The 21,577-nt window shown below is 39.8% G+C and overlaps 1 protein-coding gene across 2 annotated transcripts in view; it reads right to left on the reverse strand.

The window, feature by feature from the left end:
* Positions 1-21,577, reverse strand: part of LOC121380913 (polypeptide N-acetylgalactosaminyltransferase 13-like) — a 54,925-nt gene that overhangs the window by 20,695 nt on the left and 12,653 nt on the right. Inside the window, exons 2-4 of one of the 2 annotated variants that reach the window (XM_041509944.1) lie at positions 15,472-16,083; positions 9,708-9,879; positions 146-318 (exon numbers count right to left, since the gene is read on the reverse strand). In XM_041509944.1, the coding sequence (XP_041365878.1) occupies positions 146-318; positions 9,708-9,879; positions 15,472-15,673 (547 nt within the window). In that variant the 5' untranslated portion in view covers positions 15,674-16,083. The remainder of the gene's footprint in view (positions 1-145; positions 319-9,707; positions 9,880-15,471; positions 16,084-21,577) is intronic. The other variant, XM_041509945.1, reaches the window with a different exon arrangement.

Here is a 21,577-nt window from a genome sequence, read left to right on the forward strand (position 1 = left end):
ATATATATGCTTTTTCAATAATTAAAAAATTATTACAAAACACACAACAAATCTAATACTAAAAAACAACAAGAACAACACAGACATTCAAAACTGTATTCTATCTTGCAAATATTAAAAAAGTTCACATTTGATTTTGTTGTACCTTTTTCACTGGCGTCATCAACAAGAAGAATCTCTTCCAGTAGTACAGCGGGTGACCTGTTAATTATACTGTGAACAGTGCGCAGTAGTGTCGACCAAGCCTCGTTGTGAAACACGATAATCACACTAGTTTTTGGCATTTGATCCAGTGGGGGCAGTTTTCTTTTCTTACAACTGTGAAAGAAAATATGACATCATTGTCTGTGGGAAAATCCCTTGCTGTTGTATATTGTTAGACGTAGAGTATATGGTTGCAGTGGGTTTTCTCTGTTGACCAAATGTCAAAATAACCAAAACCTGAGGTGTCATTAAACAAATATTCCTTTCAATTCCATACATGTGGTAGTTACATGTCAGTGATAGAAATAAGCATAAATTTTCATTTGTCCACCAGACAAGTACATTGCAAAATCTACTTGTTCAGTAATATTTTTACATGTCAAATGTTTTGTTTTATTCAAGTATAAAGACTGTATTTTTGCTCAAAATGAAACTGCATTGAACATTTTACTTGTTCACTCGACAACCATTATGGTACATTTTGCTTGCCCAAGCAGATTTTCACTTATGAGGACAAATGGACAAGTGCTTATTTCGAACACTGCACATATCTTTATAACAAAGATTCTTCTTTGGCTAATCATGGTTGTGTGTGTGTGTGTGTGTGTGTGTGTGTGTGTGTGTGTGTGTGTGTGTCTATTGAATGAATGAATGGATGAATGAATGAAAGAAATAATGAACAAACGAACAAACAAACTGTCCAATGTGTTGAAACTTAAATGTGCATTAAAATAACACTTGCTGCTCTTTGACAGAAGTAGCCTGTGTATTCTCTCATCTTTCTCTCTATCTTGACCAATATGCATACATGTGTATAACCATATGTCGGACTGAAATAGTGAGTTTAAAATATGCTGATGTGTCATTAAACATACCTTCCTCTCCTTTCATTGAATGATCCAGATATATGTATGCATATACTGGGATGAGTCATCTAATGTGGTAATTACCTTTTTTATTGATTAGAAACGTGTTAACAGTCAAGTCATCATACAGGTGTATACTGTGTTTTCTTTCCTTTACTCTAAGATGAAAACACTGACATTTGACAATTTGTGAGAAAAATACAACTGTAATGTGTAGACAATTTGATAATTAATTAGAAAATTTGTTTCTAATTTTCATTATTATTCATACTTACCTAGTGCTAGCACAACAAATATGCTATTCAACCTGAGTCATACCTACACACTGCAGAATTCTCTCCCTTGCCGGATATGCGCAATGCTATCCTTGCACGGGCTACCTGTAACTTCATTCTCGGTTCAAAGTCCACCCAAACCCACCGAGGGAAAGCCTCATAGGGGTGGATGGGAGGTATAGTTTGTTGTGCTAGCACTAGGTAAGTATGAATAATAATGAAAATTAGAAACAAATTTTCTAATAGTCTTATTCAACTTACTGTGCTAGCACAACAAATATTCTATAACGGACGTGCAATGACACTGTTAGAGCACGTGAATTCAACATTAATGGGATGAGGTAAGAAAATAGAGGACTTAACCGTACCCAAAAAGCTCCTTTGAAGTAATGACATGGAGATAGGATGAACCACGACATACGGTTACAAGGAGTCAAAAAACTTTTGGGAATAAAAAGGGGCTTCCCAAAAGAAAAACTCATCCCCATGAAAGGGAGGAAAAACATCTCCCCAGGGAGAGGAAACGGTAGACAACACTACAAAAAAACCCATCCCTCAGAAAAGGGTGGAGTGTTAAACATGTCCGAAGCGTGAATCGATGGCAATTGGACGGAAAAGAGGTCGACCCCTTTCCGTTGCCCTGCGCACAGACACGACGTGTTGAGCCACAATGACTGTCTGGATCCTACGCGTACCGTCAGGACCAACCGCCATATCCCTGAAATAGAAACGGTCAAAAGTGTGCCGTCCTTTCCAAACCCCTGCATTCATGACCTTTATAATATATCTAAAGAGTCATGAAAATTTAGGGAAGCAGAAATGGCTCGGATCTCATGTGGTTTAACAGAGAAATTCCGTAACACATGATCACCCGCCATCTCATATGCTAGCTTAATGGTAGCTGCTATCCATCGAGACAAAGCATTTTTTGTGACATCACCCGGCCTAATGGTATAAGAAATAAACAATCTTTTTTAACCCTGCCGCCAGTTTTTCATACGCTCCAAATAATACTTCAATGCTCTCACCGGGCAAAGAAGTCTATCCGAGTTATCAGATGACAGTGTACGAGATAAACTGTGAATGACAGTAGGTGGAAACTCTTCCCCCGGAGACTAGTTTTTAGCAACAAAGATAGGGTCGGTACGTAAAGTGACAGACCCGTCCGAATTGTAATCAACCAAGTCATGCAAAAAAGCATGTAACTCACTGATCCGACGACATGCCGCCAGTGAAACCAGAAACAGAGTCTTCCACGTCAAGGCACGAAGACTAGCAAACCTCAACGGCTCGCTCATAAGGCGCACCCTTAAGAGATGTAACACCAGAAAGACATTCCATTTCGGAATAATGGAAGGTCGTTCAACCGTGGATTGCAATGATTTAAGTAAATCATGCAACACCAAGTTCATAGAAAAGTCACGACATCCACACTGTTTAAGAGTAGTGAAAATTGCAGCTCTGTGACTTTTCACTGTCGTGACTTTAAGTTTCCTTTCTTGGACCAATGCCAGAAAGTACTCCGCTAAATCGTTGACAGTAGGCGATAAGGGATCGTAATCCCGTGCGTTCGCCCAACGAACCCACATACGCCAGTGACACTGATAAACCGACTCGGTAGATTTACGCTTTGCTGAAGAGACGAGATGCGCAATTCTTGTCGAAAAACCTCTGCGTCGCAAGGAAGCCCTGATAACCTCCACGCGTGAAGCCGGAAGACCTCCAGCTTCGGATGCCACACCGTCTGACTCAGTCGCTGGCTGAGTAGATCGGACAACACTGGTAACCGGAACGGGACTGTCACTAACAGTGACAGGAGCTGTGGAAACCAGGGCTGCGCCACCCACAGAGGAGCTATCAATGTCACGTGACAAGGTTCCTGGACCACTTTGGTCAACACCTTGCCGAGTAAGACAGGAGGAGGGAAGGCATAAAAATCCAGTCCCGTCCAATCCATACTTAACGCGTCGTACTCCAACACCAATGTGTCCGGTACCGGGGACACGAACACTGGCAATTGGTTGTTCAACCGTGTGGCAAACATGTCCACCTGTGGACTGCCCCACACCCGAAGAACCGCTGCGACCACCCCTTTGTTCAACATCCACTCCGTCTGAACATGGGTATGTCGACTGAGGGCATCGGCTAACACATTCACCGATGAAGGAATGTGTTTCGTCCACAGAGTGGTCCCTAGTCTCCGATTTGGTTCCACCCCAACGATTGAGATATGCCACTATTGTCGCATCTCAACAGAATTCGACGGTGTCGAAGAACACACTGGAAATGAAGACAGGCACGATGCACTGCCTCCATCTCCAAACAGTTGATATGAAGCTTCCTCTCGGACAGATTCCATATCCCTGAAATGTGTTGATCCAACAGATGCGCCCCGTACCCGTGCAGCGACACATCCGTGAAAAGGATCAGATCCGGAGCAGGGGGGTGCAACGGAACCGATTGGGACATGAACTTGTCCGACAGGCACTCCTGTATCGGATGAGTGAACCATGGGCCCAGAGGCACTATCGTGTCCCAATTGTGACCGTCCCACCGTGGGGACAAATGCCACTGGAGTGATCGTTTGAATCGTCTGAACCGCACGATCAATGAGGCCAGAGATTCGAGGTGGCCCAACACCACGTGGAGAGATCATACCGTAGTACTTTGCTCCCCCATCAAACGTCGCGCTGACGTTTGAAAATTGTGGATACGCACATCGGTGGGACGAACCGACACTACCACAAGATCGAAGACCACTCCGAGATATGTGAAAATCTGAGCTGGCGTTAACTCCGATTTCACCCAATTGGGAATAAAACCCAATTGGAGGATCGTGTCCAAAACCAACCCGACATTGGTCTGACACTCCTGTTGCGACGAAGCTGGGATCAATCAATCGTCCAGATAGGTATGCATTCGAACCCCTAACAAATGAACATGACCTACCACCGCTTTTACCACACATGTAAAAGCATGGGGACTCATCGCCAAACCGAACGGGAGCACACGAAACTCGTACGCTTTCCCGTCGAACAGGAAGCGCAGAAACTTCCAAAACGCCTTGTGCACCGGGACATGGAGGTATGCGTCTTTCAGATCGATCGACGCAGCCCACTCCCCAATTTGAAGCAGGTTCCAGACCGAATGAACCGTTTCCATTTTCATGGAAGGAACATCGACGTAGACGTTCAGTGGCTTCAAATTTAGGATTGGTCTCCATTCCCCATTTTTCTTCTGGGCGAAGAAAAGATGAGAATAAAATCCCGGAGTGTCCAGACTGACTCTCTGGATGGCCCTTTTGTCGAGAAACTCGGCAATCATACTCTCCACTAAAACGCGCCGATCCGCGGACGGTAACGGCGGCATTCTCGGAGTGGAAGTAAGAGGGGGGCTCGAAGAAAAGGGTATTTTGTAACTGCGTCGAACGACCGACAGAACCCAGGGGTCGAGACCAGGCAGCTTGCACCAATTTCGAAGGAAATGGCGGAGCCTGCCCCCCACGGGTATGGTTGCTAATGGTACCTCTGAAAGCAACTGCCGATCGTTCACGTACCCTCACCCCAAACGCTTACCACCCGTAGGCGAAATGCCTTTGGTGGACTGAGAACGGAACGCAGTACGACATTTGCGTCCTCGCTTAGCGGAAGACGGGTTGTTACCTGGTTGTCTCCTAGTGTCAGGAACCCGAGGGATCTGAGCCGACTGTAAAAAAGCAGCCTTTTTCACAGGAGGCTTGACAATATTAAAATCTGGACCGAAAAGTAAATTTTCCCGTACCGAACGTGTACGAAAAAACGTCTTCGCAACGTTTGATGCACTCAAACCCGCTAGGTAATGGTCACGCCGTAACAAAAGACTGTTCGCAAACAATCAGCCAGATAACTGAGCGATATGCTTAGAGGCTTTTGACGCAGCCTCCAAACAGCCTTTCGCCATCGCGGGAAGGCTCTCGACAGCCTTATCCAAGCCAAATAGGAACGTACCTAAATGGTTATTAACCTGGAACATCGACTTAGCCAGCCGTTCGAACGATTCCAGATCCACGATTGGCAATGACACATGTGGTGATGGGGAACAAGCGGTTCGGACACTAGCGGGAACGACCGCCGGATGTTCGAGAAAATCCGCCCCCAACGTCTCATAGGAGTCGGCACGAAAAATGCGCACTCCCGTTAAGATTTTCCCCGTAGGCAGTGCCGTTGGGTACTCATCAACACCCACTCCCAGGATATGATCACTGCCAGTGATCAACACATCAATGTCACAAAGTGAACTGTGCGCCTCCTGTGCAAGTGGTAAACCCAACTCCTCACAAGGAGTGACCAAATTCAAAGAACGGTTCCCGAAGGAGACCCCCTTGAATGTAGGCTGGGCCTCAACCTGAGTTATAGCGTCCCCGCATACCTGTCGGACCTGGTCCCTGACAAAAGCCAGAACCGCCGGATAATCGCACTCCTCCTCTACCTCCGAACCGAAGTGAGAGAGAGCTGGGTCAGCGACAGAATCCGGTCCAACCGACGCTTCCTCTGAAGCCAGGTCACTGTCCATTGGATCCTGAAGATCCACATGGACTCCTCCCCCTAATCAAGATGCCCCTGGGGCAGTGTCTCCCGAGACGGAAACAATAGGAACAGAACGACAATCCCTAACTGCATCGTCAAACTGCTGTTGAGACGCAGTTTCTGCTGGTTTTGGCGGAAAACCGGGGGGGGGGGGGGGGGGGGGGGGGGGGGGGGAGGAGGAATGGGAGCTGCACCCGATGGTCCCATCTGCGAAAGCAATGATCCCAACTGAGGCGAAGCGTTCAAAAATTCCACAAAACTCCGAAACAACGTTTCCTGTAAGCCTAACGGTCGTTCCTGCGCCAAGTGCAGAACGGTCGGAGTTTGCGGCCACGGAGTACCCCCAGCCGAGGGGTATCTGCGCGAACCTCGTCCTCTATCGAGTAAAGTCGAAGAGGTAGGGACCAAAGACGGTGCAAACTGTGAGGAGATGTCCGTTGCTACCGAAGTCACCGGACCCTTGGGGTAAACATATGCAAACGGAGGACCCAAACGGGATGAGTCCTCCACCCAACGGTAAACATCGGTCGGGATGCCATCGGAGACGGATCCCGGCATCGGAACAACTGGCTCAGTTCGAAACAAACTGGCAGAACTCTCCTCGGGTCTTGAGAATGCTGAGGTGTCGAAGTGACTGTCAGCAATCGAAGGCAAAGTTGGGGCCACCTGCTCTGCGGACGAAGCAGTGGACCTATGCACAACAGAGTGCATGTGCTCGGTAACCGATGAAGTCGTCAAAACCGGTGCCGCGACGACTCCACCCTGCCCCCCTTCTGTTTGTAAAGGTAACCGTAACGACGATAGCGATGCCCGCGACGAAGCCACACAAACAGAAGAAGGCGCCGTCACCAACAAAGACGGCTCACTTACCACAGTCACAATAGGAGCCCGGGGGGCGCTCCCAAAGTATCGGTAATTGTACTTGTGTTTCCCCCCTTTCCGGACACTTTTCGAAGTGTCTACAGACTTATGGGACCTACCCACTAAGTCCGACTTTCCGACTACTGCCGAAGCAGACGACAAGATTTTGCTGGTACCCGAAACCTGAGTCTGCGAACCGAACCGAACCCACTGGTCAGGAGACCACGTGGCGCAGATCTCACACTGATGGTCTTGAGAACAAGACCGACAGTCCAGACACAACACGTGTGTGTCTTTACGTCGTAAAGGAAACTGACAACCATCTCGCGCACAAACTTTCCGTGCGCTAGCTGTCAACGAACTCGCGTCGGACATGGTAAATTCAACACAGAATTCCCAACTACCAACCGTATGTCAAGTTCAACCAAAAAACAAACACAAAATTACAAGTAAAGAAAACTTTTTGCCAAAGCTTAACAGGTGTTAACAGGTGGACTGCAGAATTGAGAATGAAGTTACAGGTAGCCCGTGCAAGGATAGCATTGCGCATATCCGGCAAGGGAGAGAATTCTGCAGTGTGTAGGTATGACTCAGGTAGAATAGCACATTTGTTGTGCTAGCACAGTAAGTTGAATAAGACTATTGATACATGCGACATCACACTATTGTTCTAGATATAGATTAGTTTTCATGAATAAACACCAGTAAAACAATGCAATTTGAATGTGTTATGCCAGGTCAAGGATTTGAACCCACTACTGATGGAACATGTACTCTGTAAACAAAACATCTGCATCATCGACAAAACCTGTAATCATAATCTGATACTAGCAATATTAATGTATTCTGATAGAATTCTGTGAAGATTGTCAGAAACTTGAAACGGAAATTAGAGATTACACCTTTAGCATATATACTACTCAAAAGAATTTAAGGGTCAAAAATTTATAACCAAATAAGTTTCAGAGTGTATTAGATTGATGATGTAAACTACACCAAAAATTTAATTTATTGTTCCACATTTACAAAAAACCACAAATAAACGTCACTGTATACAAGAAAGTCACATGACATGCTGTCAAAGTTGAAGGTTGTCAAACATGGATTTTACACATTAGAACATTCGTTTAATAGTGTGTGAATCCACCCCTGGCGCGAATACACTCGACACATCGTTGCCTCATGCTGTTGATCAGACGTCTGAAGAACTCTTGGGGAATGGCCTGCCACTCTGCCATAAGAAGTTGACCCAGATCATGAGGGTTGGCCGGAGGGGCATGGTTATTCCGAACTCTCCTAATTAGTCCCAAGCGTGCTCTATTGGGGCCAAGTCAGGCGAATATGCTGGCCAATCCATCCTGGTGATACCTTGTTGTCTGAGAAAGTCCGTTACCACCCTGGCGCGGTGGGGTCTGGCATTGTCATCCTGCAGAACTGCCCCGCCGCCAATCTGCTGAAGGCCTGGGAGAACCAACGGCCGGATAATCTCATTCAGATAGCGGATTCCATTCAGATTGCCATCCACCACATAGAGGGGGGTCCTGTGGTGGATAGAGATGCCGCCCCACACCATGACGCTGCCACCACCGAACCGGTGACGTTGTCTAATGTTAACGTCAGCGAAGTGCTCCCCAGGACGTCTGTAAACACGAACCCGACCGTCGTTGAACTGGAGACTAAACCTGGACTCATCAGTGAACATCACTCGACCCCACTGAACACGTTGCCACCGCAGATGAAGTGTGCACCAGTGACGTCTGGCCGTTCTGTGACGTGGTAGGAGTGGTGGTCGAACAGCCTGGCGACGGCAGCGTAGATTATTGGCTCTCAGACGATTGCGTATGGTTTGATCAGACACTCCAGTTCCAGTCGCAGTCCGCAGATTGTCACGTAATCGGCGTGCAGTGGTTGTGCGTTGACGTAGAGCCATATTGGTGATGTAGCGTCCTCTCTATTTGTAGTGCTTCGGGGTCTTCCCGAACGTGGACGATTTCAAACAGAATTCGTTGCTTGGTACTGTTGCCACAGTCGGCCAACGACACTCTGACTGACACCAAGTCTCAGAGCAACATTTCTTTGCGTATTGCCATCCTGAAGCCAAGCAATAGCCCTTCCTCGATCTTCGATAGTCAGTTGACGTCGTACCATTGTCGAATTTGGAGTGTGCACCGTACACGAACGCAAGCTCCAATTATACGGAAATTCAGCATTGGGAACATGGAATACACATGCAAAGCGTGCAAATGAAGCGCTTTGTGAAAAAGCAAGTTATGGGCACTTAGCAGACCTTTCGCTTTCGCCCTAATTTACGTGCAAATGTAAGCATGTTTTCGCCATTAGAACTAGTCGACAGTGTCAATGACAGTGGATTTTAATTCATTTATGGGTTGCTTAGACCCACGTTCGTCAAAATGGAACAATACCATGCGTGACATTATGGTCTAGCTAATATAATTGACATTCAGAAAATAATGTCGAAAATATCGTCTGACCCTTAAATTCTTTTGAGTAGTATATATCTGACAGTGGCGTAGGAAGATGCCAAAAAGTGTGGGGAGGGAGGTGGGGGCATACTTTTATATTTACACACTTACACACTATTATAAAGCAAATATAAAGCAAAATATCCTACGTCAGTGTCGTCATGTTTAATGCAAGCCATTTAAAATATGAAATTTAGCAGTCACATAATTTTTTCAAATGATTAATGGATTAAGTTGCAGAATCTACTCGAACATGTAGATTCATGAAAACCAATTATCTCGCCTTACAGCACTCATAAATTATTTTTCACGAATCTAAACCTCCTCGCACATTCTCCATTACATAATTAGTAAACAGTTTCTCAACTAGATTAATAAATAAATTAACCAAGTATGGTATCAATAACTGCTCCAACCCTCGCATTCACCAGTTGTAGTACTAGTAGTACTTACCCATCCATTCTATAATCTGGCAGTGATCGGTTTAATGAGATCATATCACTTGCTACTAAGTTAAATTGATTTATTTTAAACTTGTCTTTCGCTTCTGCCTCTCTTTCTTTGGGAACTTGCACAGCCTTGCCCATCTCTCCTGGTCCTGTGGGTGTCATTCTGGGCAACAGACCTGAAATTAGTCAAACCAAAATACTGTAAAATATTAGCGATCTTAAAATTTCACTAAATCCAAATAAGTAACATTGTAGCGACATAAAAGTTTAGCGAGGAAGCTTATAGTCCGTCCCACAGGGAACGTCTTTTTTTCATGCTATGGAATTTACCACAATTATTTTCTAAATTGGACACAAAAATAGTTGTTGTTTTTATTACTTCCAAAACACTTCTTTTTTTTTCTTCTTACATCAAACAAAACTGAAATTATTTACAAAAAACATTTTTGTAGGACGATGGGACAGACTATAAATTGTAGGATCTGTTGAAAATAATATTTTTGATAAATTTTTATGTTGTGCAACTTACAGAAAACTTAAATTTAGCAGAAAACTGCAGAATGTGTATGCTAACTAAGCTTTAGTTTAATCAACACCATTATTGTGTGTTGTGTTAATCACCAAAAAAAACAATCACACAAAAGTTTTTTGGAACAGTCTGTTGTACAAATGTTTAAATTTAGCATCATGAAATATTATTTATTAGCATCTTTTATACTCTTGCTAAATGTGCTGACATTTTATACTCTCTGATATTTCCTAATTTACAGTATAATCATCATGTATCTAGTCAAATCTACTCGTGCAGCCACACTACATGTATAGGTACCAACAGACAGATGAAGATGTTACATCAGTGGGCATTAGTCTTACTCTTATTTTGTAATATTCAGTCTTGGTTAATCAAGGTCCATTCAAAACTTCAAAAAGCCAGGATTGTTAAAAAAAAATTAAACAATTTTTGTTCATAAACTTCAATTACTATTTAGACTTGGTTAAACAGATTTTGCTATTTTTCATAATAATTTAGTTTTTGGTCATGTCCATTATGGTATGGAATTGCCCATGTACAATAAATTCTAATAAGCAGCCAGCTGTCTTTAAACACCACAATGATTCTCAGAGCATCTAAATTCTAATAGTAATTTACAATAAAGACCTTATTAAAAAGCTAGTCTACATCATGTAACATGTCTAACAGTGCTAACAGATGTGATGTAAACTTTTATATTTTGTACATACAACCTTTCAATCAACACGCTTGTATAGCTCACCTTAACTTTAAAATCAATAGGAGAAAAGGAGACCCTTTGATGTTTATTTCAAACAGTGTTCGAGATTAACAGTATCCCGATGATACCAAATTTAATTTTGGATACCAGACTTCAAGAACCCAGTATCCCACCGGGATGCCATATAATACTAAATTCTCAGGTGGGATACCAGATTTTGAAATGTTATTATCCAACTGGGATACTGGCCAAAAAATTTAATCTCGAACACTGTCATAGGGTCAATATTTCACGCAAACTGTTGTTCTGTCTGCATGTCAGTTAAGTAACTTTATATTCATGCAGACTGCTATTACATTCTACAATTTAAAGATGCAAACTTCAGCATCACTGGAACTTTATTCATGTTTCCAAAAATCCATGTATTTAAAAAATATTCCAAACTGATTTTTTAACACTTGATGCACAGCACACAGTAATAAACTGATCCTCATTCATAATGAATATAACTCATGAATATAACTCAACAATCGGCTAGAGCATATAATACGTAGGTAAAATATTTCCAGAACAAAGTTCTTCTGGTTGTAACCTAAGATTTTACAACAGTGTCACCTGATAGCACTTACCCTAATTTAGGTGTGTACACATACAGGTATGTAAATGATTCAAAGTTAAGTTCAGTGCTCAATGTTAACTTTAGCAAATACTAACTATAGTTTTACATTTTTAAAAGTTAATTATCATAATTCTTTAAATCCCAGTATGAAAAAACCCAAATCCCATTTCATATAAAATTGCAAGTAGTGAAATAAGTGTCTGTAGGACTTCATAATCAACTGATCAAGTGTTTTTTTATGATAGCAATATTGAACATTATAAATTTTTCCTTTATGTTAATATTATTAGTTTTTTAACATAATGCACTGTAACTGAACCAGTTGGCATACATGTAAGTATATATGTATGTAAGTATATACCGGTATACACATGTATATATACATACATACATACATACATACATACATACATACATACATACATACATACATGCATACATATATATATATATATATATATACATACATACATATAACCTTACAGTATTCCTTTGTGTACACTGAGGCCATGTGTATTTACATATAGGACCACATGGGAGCTGTTTGTTCGAAAGCTGTTTCCTTTTATGAACCATTAGTGTAATAAATATGCAAATATATACACTGTAAAGCCACATGCTACATAGTTTCACAAGTAATATTATACAGAGCTCACAACAGTCTCAGAAAAGGCTTTTTTAATATTTTATAAACTAAAATGATTCACTTGATAGACTGTAAGTGCAACATATATGCATGTACATCGATCCCCGTTGGTGGGCCCATTGGGCTATTTCTCGTTCCAGCCAGTGCACCACGACTGGTATATCAAAGGCTGTGGTATATACTACCCTGTCTGTGGGATGGTGCATATAAAAGATCCCTTGCTGCTAATCGAAAATAGTAGCTCATAAAGTGGCGACAGCGGGTTTCCTCTCTCAATATCTGTGTGGTCCTTAACTCTTTCACCACGACAGGCCGGTATACCGGCTTGCGATACCAGTGCCTCTCACCACGACAGGCCGGTTTAGCGGCTTGTAACACCTGTTCATATTTGGCGCCGAGTGACGCGTCAATATTATAATTAGACAAAATCTCGCGCGACCATAGCTGCCATGTGACACACTGTAATGGCTGCGCCCATGTTCTAGCGAATTTTGAATGAGTTTTTCCAAGTTTATACTGATATTCTGACTGTAATTAAACATGAACCGAGGTGACGAAATTTCGTCTGTTGAAAACAATGGTTGCGATTCAGATGACGGGTTTTCCGATGATGAAATGTGGGATATTATGGACTTTGGTGCATTTGATTTAATCGAGATTGGCGATCGTGAACGAAATGTCATTAAACATGGCAATTTAGAAGAAAATTATACCGATGACGAGTTACAAGATGACTTGCCACTGTTTTACCACGCGCCTGAGTTTACCTGGACACATGAGCCATATTCAGTTACCTGCAGATCAACGTTTACTAAAAATCCGGGGCCCGTAAAAGTGTTTGACGTCAACACAAATGCCATAGAGTACTTTTCGCTATTTTATTCCAATACAGTGTATGGAAAAATTGTGTAATTTACCAACATGAATGCCAAAAAAAAGCGTGATACAGATCCTGCTAACAACAAAGGTGTGTGGTATGATATTTCTGTTGATGAAATGAAAGATTAATTTTGCAAAAGCATTGTAAATATATATTTTAAAATTATAACTGGAATGTTAATTAATTAATTATCCAACAAGAAAAACATTTGTACTGGGGTTTTTTTAAAATTACCAGTCCTACCTACTCAAATAGGCGAGTAATATGCATAGTTTACCTGTAATTACCAGATTTATACCTGTTGAATCTAACATTTTTAAAGTATTATTTTTTTATCTAGACAGCCGTTCATTCACCTTTCTGGAAATGTATAGCCTATAACTAAAATTAATGATAAAACAAGTAGTTTTATCCTTTAACAAACATGATCATAAATCTGCTATTTAAACTCAGTGTGCAGGGAAGGTCAAGACTGTAAAACTTAGTGGTGAAAGAGTTAACCATATGTCTGACGCCATATAACCATTAATAAAATGTGTTGAGAGCGTCATTAAATAAAATATTTCTTTCTGATATACATGTAAAGAAGATATATAATTTTGTTCAGGTTGATGTAGGTGTTAATAATAATAATAATTATAATAATAATAATAATAATAATACATATACATGTACATGTACAAATATTAAATTGATATTCGATAGTACGTTTATTTTTATGTGTATGCAGATATACACATGTATGTGTGTCAGTTTATGTACACTGAATTAAAGATAGTTTGTGCACCACTATTGTCTAAACCAAATTGTTAACAACTACAAAAAATTACTCTCCTACCTTTAATTGCCGTTAGATTTCCTCCAAAGTTTGTCCAGACACAAATCGCAAAAAAACCACTACAAATATACAGATTCCACACACGAGACTGCAACGATGTCGCCGATATTGTCTTTGCTGAGATTGCATAGGGAAAAATACATGCAGTTTTCTGCCGTCTGCCATGTTGCTTCTTTATGGAATACTCTTCAAGAGGGGTGAAAGACTCCAAAGTATGTGACACAATTACTATGAAATCGATGATCTCTAGTGGTATCATTAAAATAATAATAATAATAATAATAATAAATAATAATATGACGTCATCACATTTGCTTTTATATCATAACATGTTATGACGTTGTTAGATTAAGTCCTATCCTTTCACCCCTCTTGAAGAATATTCCATAAAAAGTCAAAATGGCAGCTGATACAAAATTACATGCTTTTTTCCCTATGCGCTCTCAGCGAAGTCGATATAGGTGACATGGTTATCATCTGGTATGTGGAATCTGTGTCATTGTAATGGTTTTTTCAAGATTTGTGTCTGGACAAAGTTTGGAGGAAATCTAACAGCAATTAAAGGTAGGAGAGTAATATTTCGTAGTTGTTAACAATTTGGTTTGGACAATAGAACACATTGATTTATTAATTAATCATCAGCTATAGGCTGTCAAACATTAGGTAATTCTGACCTACATGTATATACAGTCTTAGAGAGGAAAAAGGTCTCTCACAAACTTAGCAAGGGATTTAAAAAAAAAAAAAATAATAATAATAATAATAATAATAATAATAACTTAACTGCAAATCCCAGATTTTGATATGGAAACCCAAAATATCTACAATACTAAATTATATTATATGGTTCTAGCAGAATCCTAAAAAAAAATCCACAAATTCAAAAAAAAAACCCAGTACCCGGTATCTACATTTTTTTATAATAGCAGGTTGGATTACAAAAAAAAGAACACTCAAATTGTTTTCCAACTCCATGTACACACACCCTTAGTAATACTGTTAAATGTTTCCTCTACAAAAATGATCACAGTAAAATATTTCGAATTCCTAGGTCCTTGCAAACATAAATGTCAAATGGTTATTTTTTAAACAAAATAAATAATTTAGGCTTACAGCTGCATCAAGCACAAAACTGTGTATACATTTGCACATTCTTTACGTAATGACGTTAGATGATAATCCATACAAAAATCTACAGCAAAGAGGTTCCTATGTATGCTAGTAAGACGAGAAAAAAATGATACACAAGGGCTTTAGATTGCACCAACGCTTAGGTGATAAAGGGTGTGCCCAAAATAAGCAAGCCCAAGTTAAGTACTAACATGCTAACCTCAAAACATTTCACCTCAAAATCAATGGAATGTTACGCTGTAATTAGGTTAAAATAACTTAAAATGCATTTCTGAATCTGTACAATTCTTTACCAGCTATTATTAACATTGCTGCACTAAAAAGACCTTGTTGTGCTCAGAAAGACAAAAAGCCTGCTGTGCACAAGTTAGTGAGATCTAAAGCCTTGTATGCAAAGTTGCATAAAATATGAAAGAAATAACCTTTAGGCAAAATCTTCTGTAAAAATCCAACATGTTCTTTCGGCGCCTGTTCCAGGTTTGCGACCTGGTCGGTTCTCCTCTTGCAATCGGACATCTGCGTACAGTCAGTATAATACATGAGAAGAAACACGTCCAGCATAACCCACACCATGGATGTAGCAATAATCACCTTGCAGTATTGAAACTGTCGTCGACTAGCCATTTTCTATCACAGATGAGCGGATGACAAACTATTGATTGTAGAATAACACAAACATTTCAAAAACACAAATGCAGAGAACAACACAAAGTTTGTCTTTTTACATGCCATGCACGCATAAGGATCACATCTGTACACACAGCATCATCAAATTTCTCGATGCAGGTAGTTTGGTTTTTTATTTTTTAAGAGAGTCAGACAAAAACTCAGAAATATTCTCTTTACAAATCCGACTCTGGTTGTAGGAAGGAATTCATCTTGTCACTTGAAAGTACAAGTTTTAACGCACGCAAACATCATGTCTTATGAATGAGAAGACGAACTGAGCCTAAACCATCTTCATGGCCGGTTTGTCAGTTTCAACATTCCTTGTCGGCTGCTCAAACTCGGTCGGCGGCACCTGCAAACAAAACCTGAAAATAAACAAAAACTCAGTAAACATAATGCAACACACAAGCCCAGTGAACCCATGCCAAACAGAAAACTCACCCAGACACAAACCCTAGTTGTATCCCATCTTCCCAAGGTGACAAGCAAACAGCAGACAGTCCACGGTAATCGTGAAATAATAACGGGCTGTATTACCCCAACAACAAGTCATAGCCAACATAAATCGTGTAAAATACGACTAGCAACAGGTTGCTGATTATGTCACACCTGTTGTGATGTCAAATTACATTGACAGATTGTTGATAAGCACAGTCTGCCATTTCTGATGACAAAATTCTTTTACTGAAATATATGTTCATCTAATCACATCACGGAGGCAGGACAATGTCCTTGCCTGATGCACGGTCGGTGTGGATTTGATCCCCATTGGTGGGGCCATAGGGCTAGCTATCATTCCAGCTAGACTGGTATATCAAAGGCTATGGTATGTGCTATCCTGTCTGTGGGACTATGCATATAAAAGATCCCTTGCTACTACTGGAAAAGTGTAGCAGATTTCCTCTCTAACACTATATATGTCAGAATTACCAAATATTTGACATCCAATAGCTTATGATTAATAAATCAATGTGCTCTAGTGGTGTCATTAAACAAAACATACACACAAACACACATACATTATATATATTTATATATATATATATATATATATATATATATATATATATATATACATAAATTGTAGGTAACCACAGACACAAGACTAACTTAACCATAAGGCAACCTTGTTGAAATCAATGTAACTACAGGTAGCATACTGTAACCACTAGCACAAAACAATGCTGAATAAAGCTGTATCGTAACCTGATGTGAGCGATTATTTTAGAAATCATTATTTCAAGCATCGTATCCTAACCGCACGCATACAGCGCAACAGATCACGTGTCTGGTTAGGATACCGCTTTACTTTAATCACTGTAACCACTTGTGTTTGGAATCGGTAGGAATATCATCATCGATCATCGGTTTTAATTGGTTTGCATCAACCCATCAACCTCTGATAAGACAACCAGTTAGAATTACATAAACGTAAGAAGGATTTTAATTATATGCACCATACACTTATTGTTGTATTCACTGGGATAGACCCTACAAATTCCTAAGTTTACCATTAATAACTATTTAGTTGGGTTTTTTTTATGTACATGTAAAAACAAAACACCAACCCCAGTATATTTACATCACTTCTATCATCTAAACTGAAGGAACAATTACAGTTAAAAATGTTTCCACCCGATGGATTACTGATTTCATAATCGATCATCACATCAATAAAGCCTAACAAATAAATTTTCTATTATAACTGATCATTGCAACATCACTAGTGACCATAATTTTAATTAATCACTATAACCACATGATAAGTTCTTTGTAAACATATGCCAATAGCTTACAGAAACCACAAAGCTGTCGACCCAATGAAGCAATATGGAATGGATATTTATTTTAATGACATGGCAAATTAGCTCTTGGCACTCAAAACTTCCCAAGCACAATATGCTAATTTTCTCAGTAAACAAAGAAAGAAATGTTTTATTTAATGATGCACTCAACACATTTTTATTTATGGCTATATGGCGTCAGACAGATGGACCACTGATTGAGAGAGGAAACCTGATGCCGCCACTTCATGGGCTACTCTTTTCGATTAGCAGCAAGCAGGGTTTCTGCCAGAGGGTAAAATGGGTATGGCGCCATACCCAAATTTTATTTTTTCAAAGTTAACTTTTTCACAAAATTAATTACTCTCATCAGTACTGTATGATTTTCTTAAACCTAACCCTAAACTTAACCCATTTTCATTCTGGGGGAGGCCCTCCATACACCCTATTGACTGTGGTTACATTTTCATAGCGCCATACCCAAACATTTCTTTCTGGCAAAAACACTGGCAAGGGATCTTTTTTATGCACCATCCCACAGACAGGGTAGTACATACCACGGCCTTTGATATACCAGTTGTGGTGCCCTGGTTGGTGTCAGTAAACAATTTCGTTTTCCAAATATACAAAAATCACAAACACAAATTGACTTTTTCCCCAGCAAAAACCTACATGTAATATATTTATGTCTTTAAACATATGCTGGAGGACAAAAATTGTGGGAATGCATTTAACACAAAATTTTGCTTTCTTCCTCACCTCTATCTAAACCAAGAAAATAACTGAGACGTTCAACTACATGTACAGACAGGATAATTTAACCGCAGGAAACAAGCGATGGGAGTTTGAACAGGCTAAAGTATTGGCTATTGTTCAACAAGACATACCCCTCATCACAATGCCAACCAACAGCTTAGCAAGTCTTTGAAGACCTCACACTGAGCAAATTGAGGACAATCGCTAGTAACCAGTCGAGAAAATGTTGGCTTTAAGACTTAAAACTAGCTGAAGTACATGTATGAGTCAAACACACATACACATGACAATGTTCAGTGTGGTAAACCACTTGTTTGACAGTCATCATGGGAATGCTTCCTGAAATCACTATCAGTCATGACAACAGTGAAATGTCCATTTCCTCAGCTGTAAAAACAGATGCACTTTTGTTTTAGCCCGTAAAGCTCACTACAACATTGTTTTTAAAATAGAACATAAATTGTACATATGTAATATATACAGTATGTTAAGCACACACCAAAGGGAGTATCAAAAAGTGGCCTTTGAAGTCAGGTAGCTGCTTAATACAGGTTAGTTTATACTGTATTAGATTATTTAACAGAATAAAAATGTGGTTTCTTAACACAGGTCGCTGATAGATAGTATGTACTATCCATTATTTACATCAATTTTTACAAAATATATATGCAACGTGGGACAAGAAAACATGTATAACTAATCAAAGAAAGAAAAGAAAGAAATGTTTTATTTAACGACGCACTCAACACATTTTATTTACGGTTATATGGCGTCAGACATATGGTTAAGGACCACACAGATTTTGAGAGAAAACCCGCTGTCGCCACATAGGCTACTCTTTTACGACAGGCAGCAAGGGATCTTTTATTTGCGCTTCCCACAGGCAGGATAGCACAAACCATGGCCTTTGCAAGTGGTTTACACCTACCCATTGAGCCTTGCGGAGCACTCACTCAGGGTTTGGAGTCGGTATCTGGATTAAAAAACCCATGTCTCGACTGGGATCCGATCCCAGTACCTACCTGCCTGTAGACCGATGGCTAACCACGACGCCACCGAGGCCAGTGTATAACTAATCACTGCTTGTTAATAAATTTAGTAAAATATCATGGGACAGAATACAGGGCAAATTTTACACCAACCCCCCCCCCCCCCCAAAAAAAAACCCAACAAAAACAAAAAAAAACCCTCCAACAAAACAAGAAAGAAAAACTTTAAAAAGTCTATAAAATAAATAAATAAAAATCAATTATTCAATCAATTAGAAACATCAGTTTATTACGAATGTGACCTCTCTTGCTTACATTTGATTTGTGTACCAAACGATAGCTTTTGACGTCATTGCTTTTCTTTCGTGACGTCATCAGTTTCCTCAGACTTTCAAGTCTTGTATATTTTATAGTTTGTGTCATGTAAGAAGTTTAAAGTTTAAGTTTCTAAATTATTTACACAATGGGTAATAAATATATTAACCCACTCAATACTCGGAATTACAGATTATCTGTCCCTCGTGAAATTAATATTATCAGTCACTTGCTCGTGATTGACAACATTAATTTCACTCAGGACAGATAATCTGCAATTCCTCATAACTTGTGAGTTGTTGTCTATATACTGCCTGAAATCTCGGTTTGCTGCCTGCTCTAAACTTTGGCAGGAAAAAGTTGCTGCTTGGGTTTTAAGAGTTAATACATATACAAAATACCAAAACCAGTCAATTTCCGATTAAAAACATGTCCACAAAACAGTTATGGAGGCATGTCCTGATAAGAAGGTAACATTAAAACTGGCACAGCAAGCTCAAAATGTTTCTGCCTGATAATTAAATTTGATGCCTACTTTTAATCCTGGCAAATTAAAATAAAATTAAAATTAAATTCCAACCATTTTCAGTTCCCCATTACTCTTCAGGATTTCCAGGACCTGTATTGGCGTATGAACCCTGCACATGTATATAACATATAAGTGTAACTTACATAGAGGATAATAAACAAGTTTCCAGTTATTATCAAATTTATGTCCTGAGTGAAATAATTTTCAGTTGTCACAAGCTTTAGTGAGTGACAAAAGAAAATTATTTCACGAGGAACATAAATTTGATAATAACTGGTACTGAGTTTGTTATTCTATTTATTACCCGAGCTATTTATTTTCTAAAAGCCTTTATTTTCCACACACATGAACGTACGTATACAGAAACGATGTAACCCACTTTACACACTGTTTTGAGTATTGCTATAACTTTGTTATTTAATCACATTCGTAGACAATTTTCAAAAACAAAAGTTTTCTTTATTCTGGTACAAAATCTATAATGAATTGCATCAAAATGACATTTTGTTATAAAATTTAAAACCAAAAACAGACAGCCGTAAATGCACTCTTTAAACTACATGATGTCATTGTGTGTTTGCCATATCGTGATGACTTAATATTTAGTACCGACAAGGTCACTGGTTTGTAAGCATCAAACCATCCAATAGTATTGTTTGTTAGACCAATGCATGATAATTTCTCAGTATACAGTGAGAAATTATGATTGTTATTTTCCCCATTATGAGTGCCTGCTGGGGTAATAAAATTTATTCTCTAAGCATAAAAAGTAAAAGTATGAAATTCTACTGATGGAAAAAAGAAGGAAACACATGGTATTTGAGACTACATTTACCTGTAATTCACTGCTAGAGTAGTTAAACCTACAGGTTTATACAGAGATGTAATAGCAGCGCCCGAAGCAAATAAAAATTGGTACAGACATGAAAGCAATGTATATGATGAGATCTATACTATGCGAGTGCCATAGGAAGAGAAAAAAACAACCCGTTCCTGACCTAAAAAGTGTTACAACCATGGCTGTACTGCTTCCGACGCCCCTGTGTAACGTGGGATTGAATGTCAGTATTGTGGGATAAATAAACGTTCTTTGTTGGAACAATGCCAGGGTATCTGTCAGAGGGTAAAACGGGTATGGTGCCATACCCAAATGTTTGGCAGATTTTTTTGTTTTCTCAAGTTAACCTTTCGATAAAATTAATTACTCTTATCATTACTGTATTATTTACTTAACACTAACCCTAACCCTAAACGTAACCCATTTTTTTCGGGGGGGGGGGGGGGGGGGAGAGACCCCCTGTTGACTTCATGGTTGCATTCAATTTCATAGTGCCATACCCAAAAATTTCTTTCTGGCAGAAACACTGAATGCCTATCCAAAGTTCCTGTGGATGAGTGTTTTGGCTGTAGTCAATATTTGCTGTTACTATTTGTGTTCCCACAGTTACATGTATTTCTGTCCACCAGTCTATGTTTAAACTATAGG

This window comes from Gigantopelta aegis, chromosome 9 (genome assembly GCF_016097555.1).
Source record: "Gigantopelta aegis isolate Gae_Host chromosome 9, Gae_host_genome, whole genome shotgun sequence".
Lineage (NCBI taxonomy): Eukaryota > Metazoa > Mollusca > Gastropoda > Neomphalida > Peltospiridae > Gigantopelta > Gigantopelta aegis.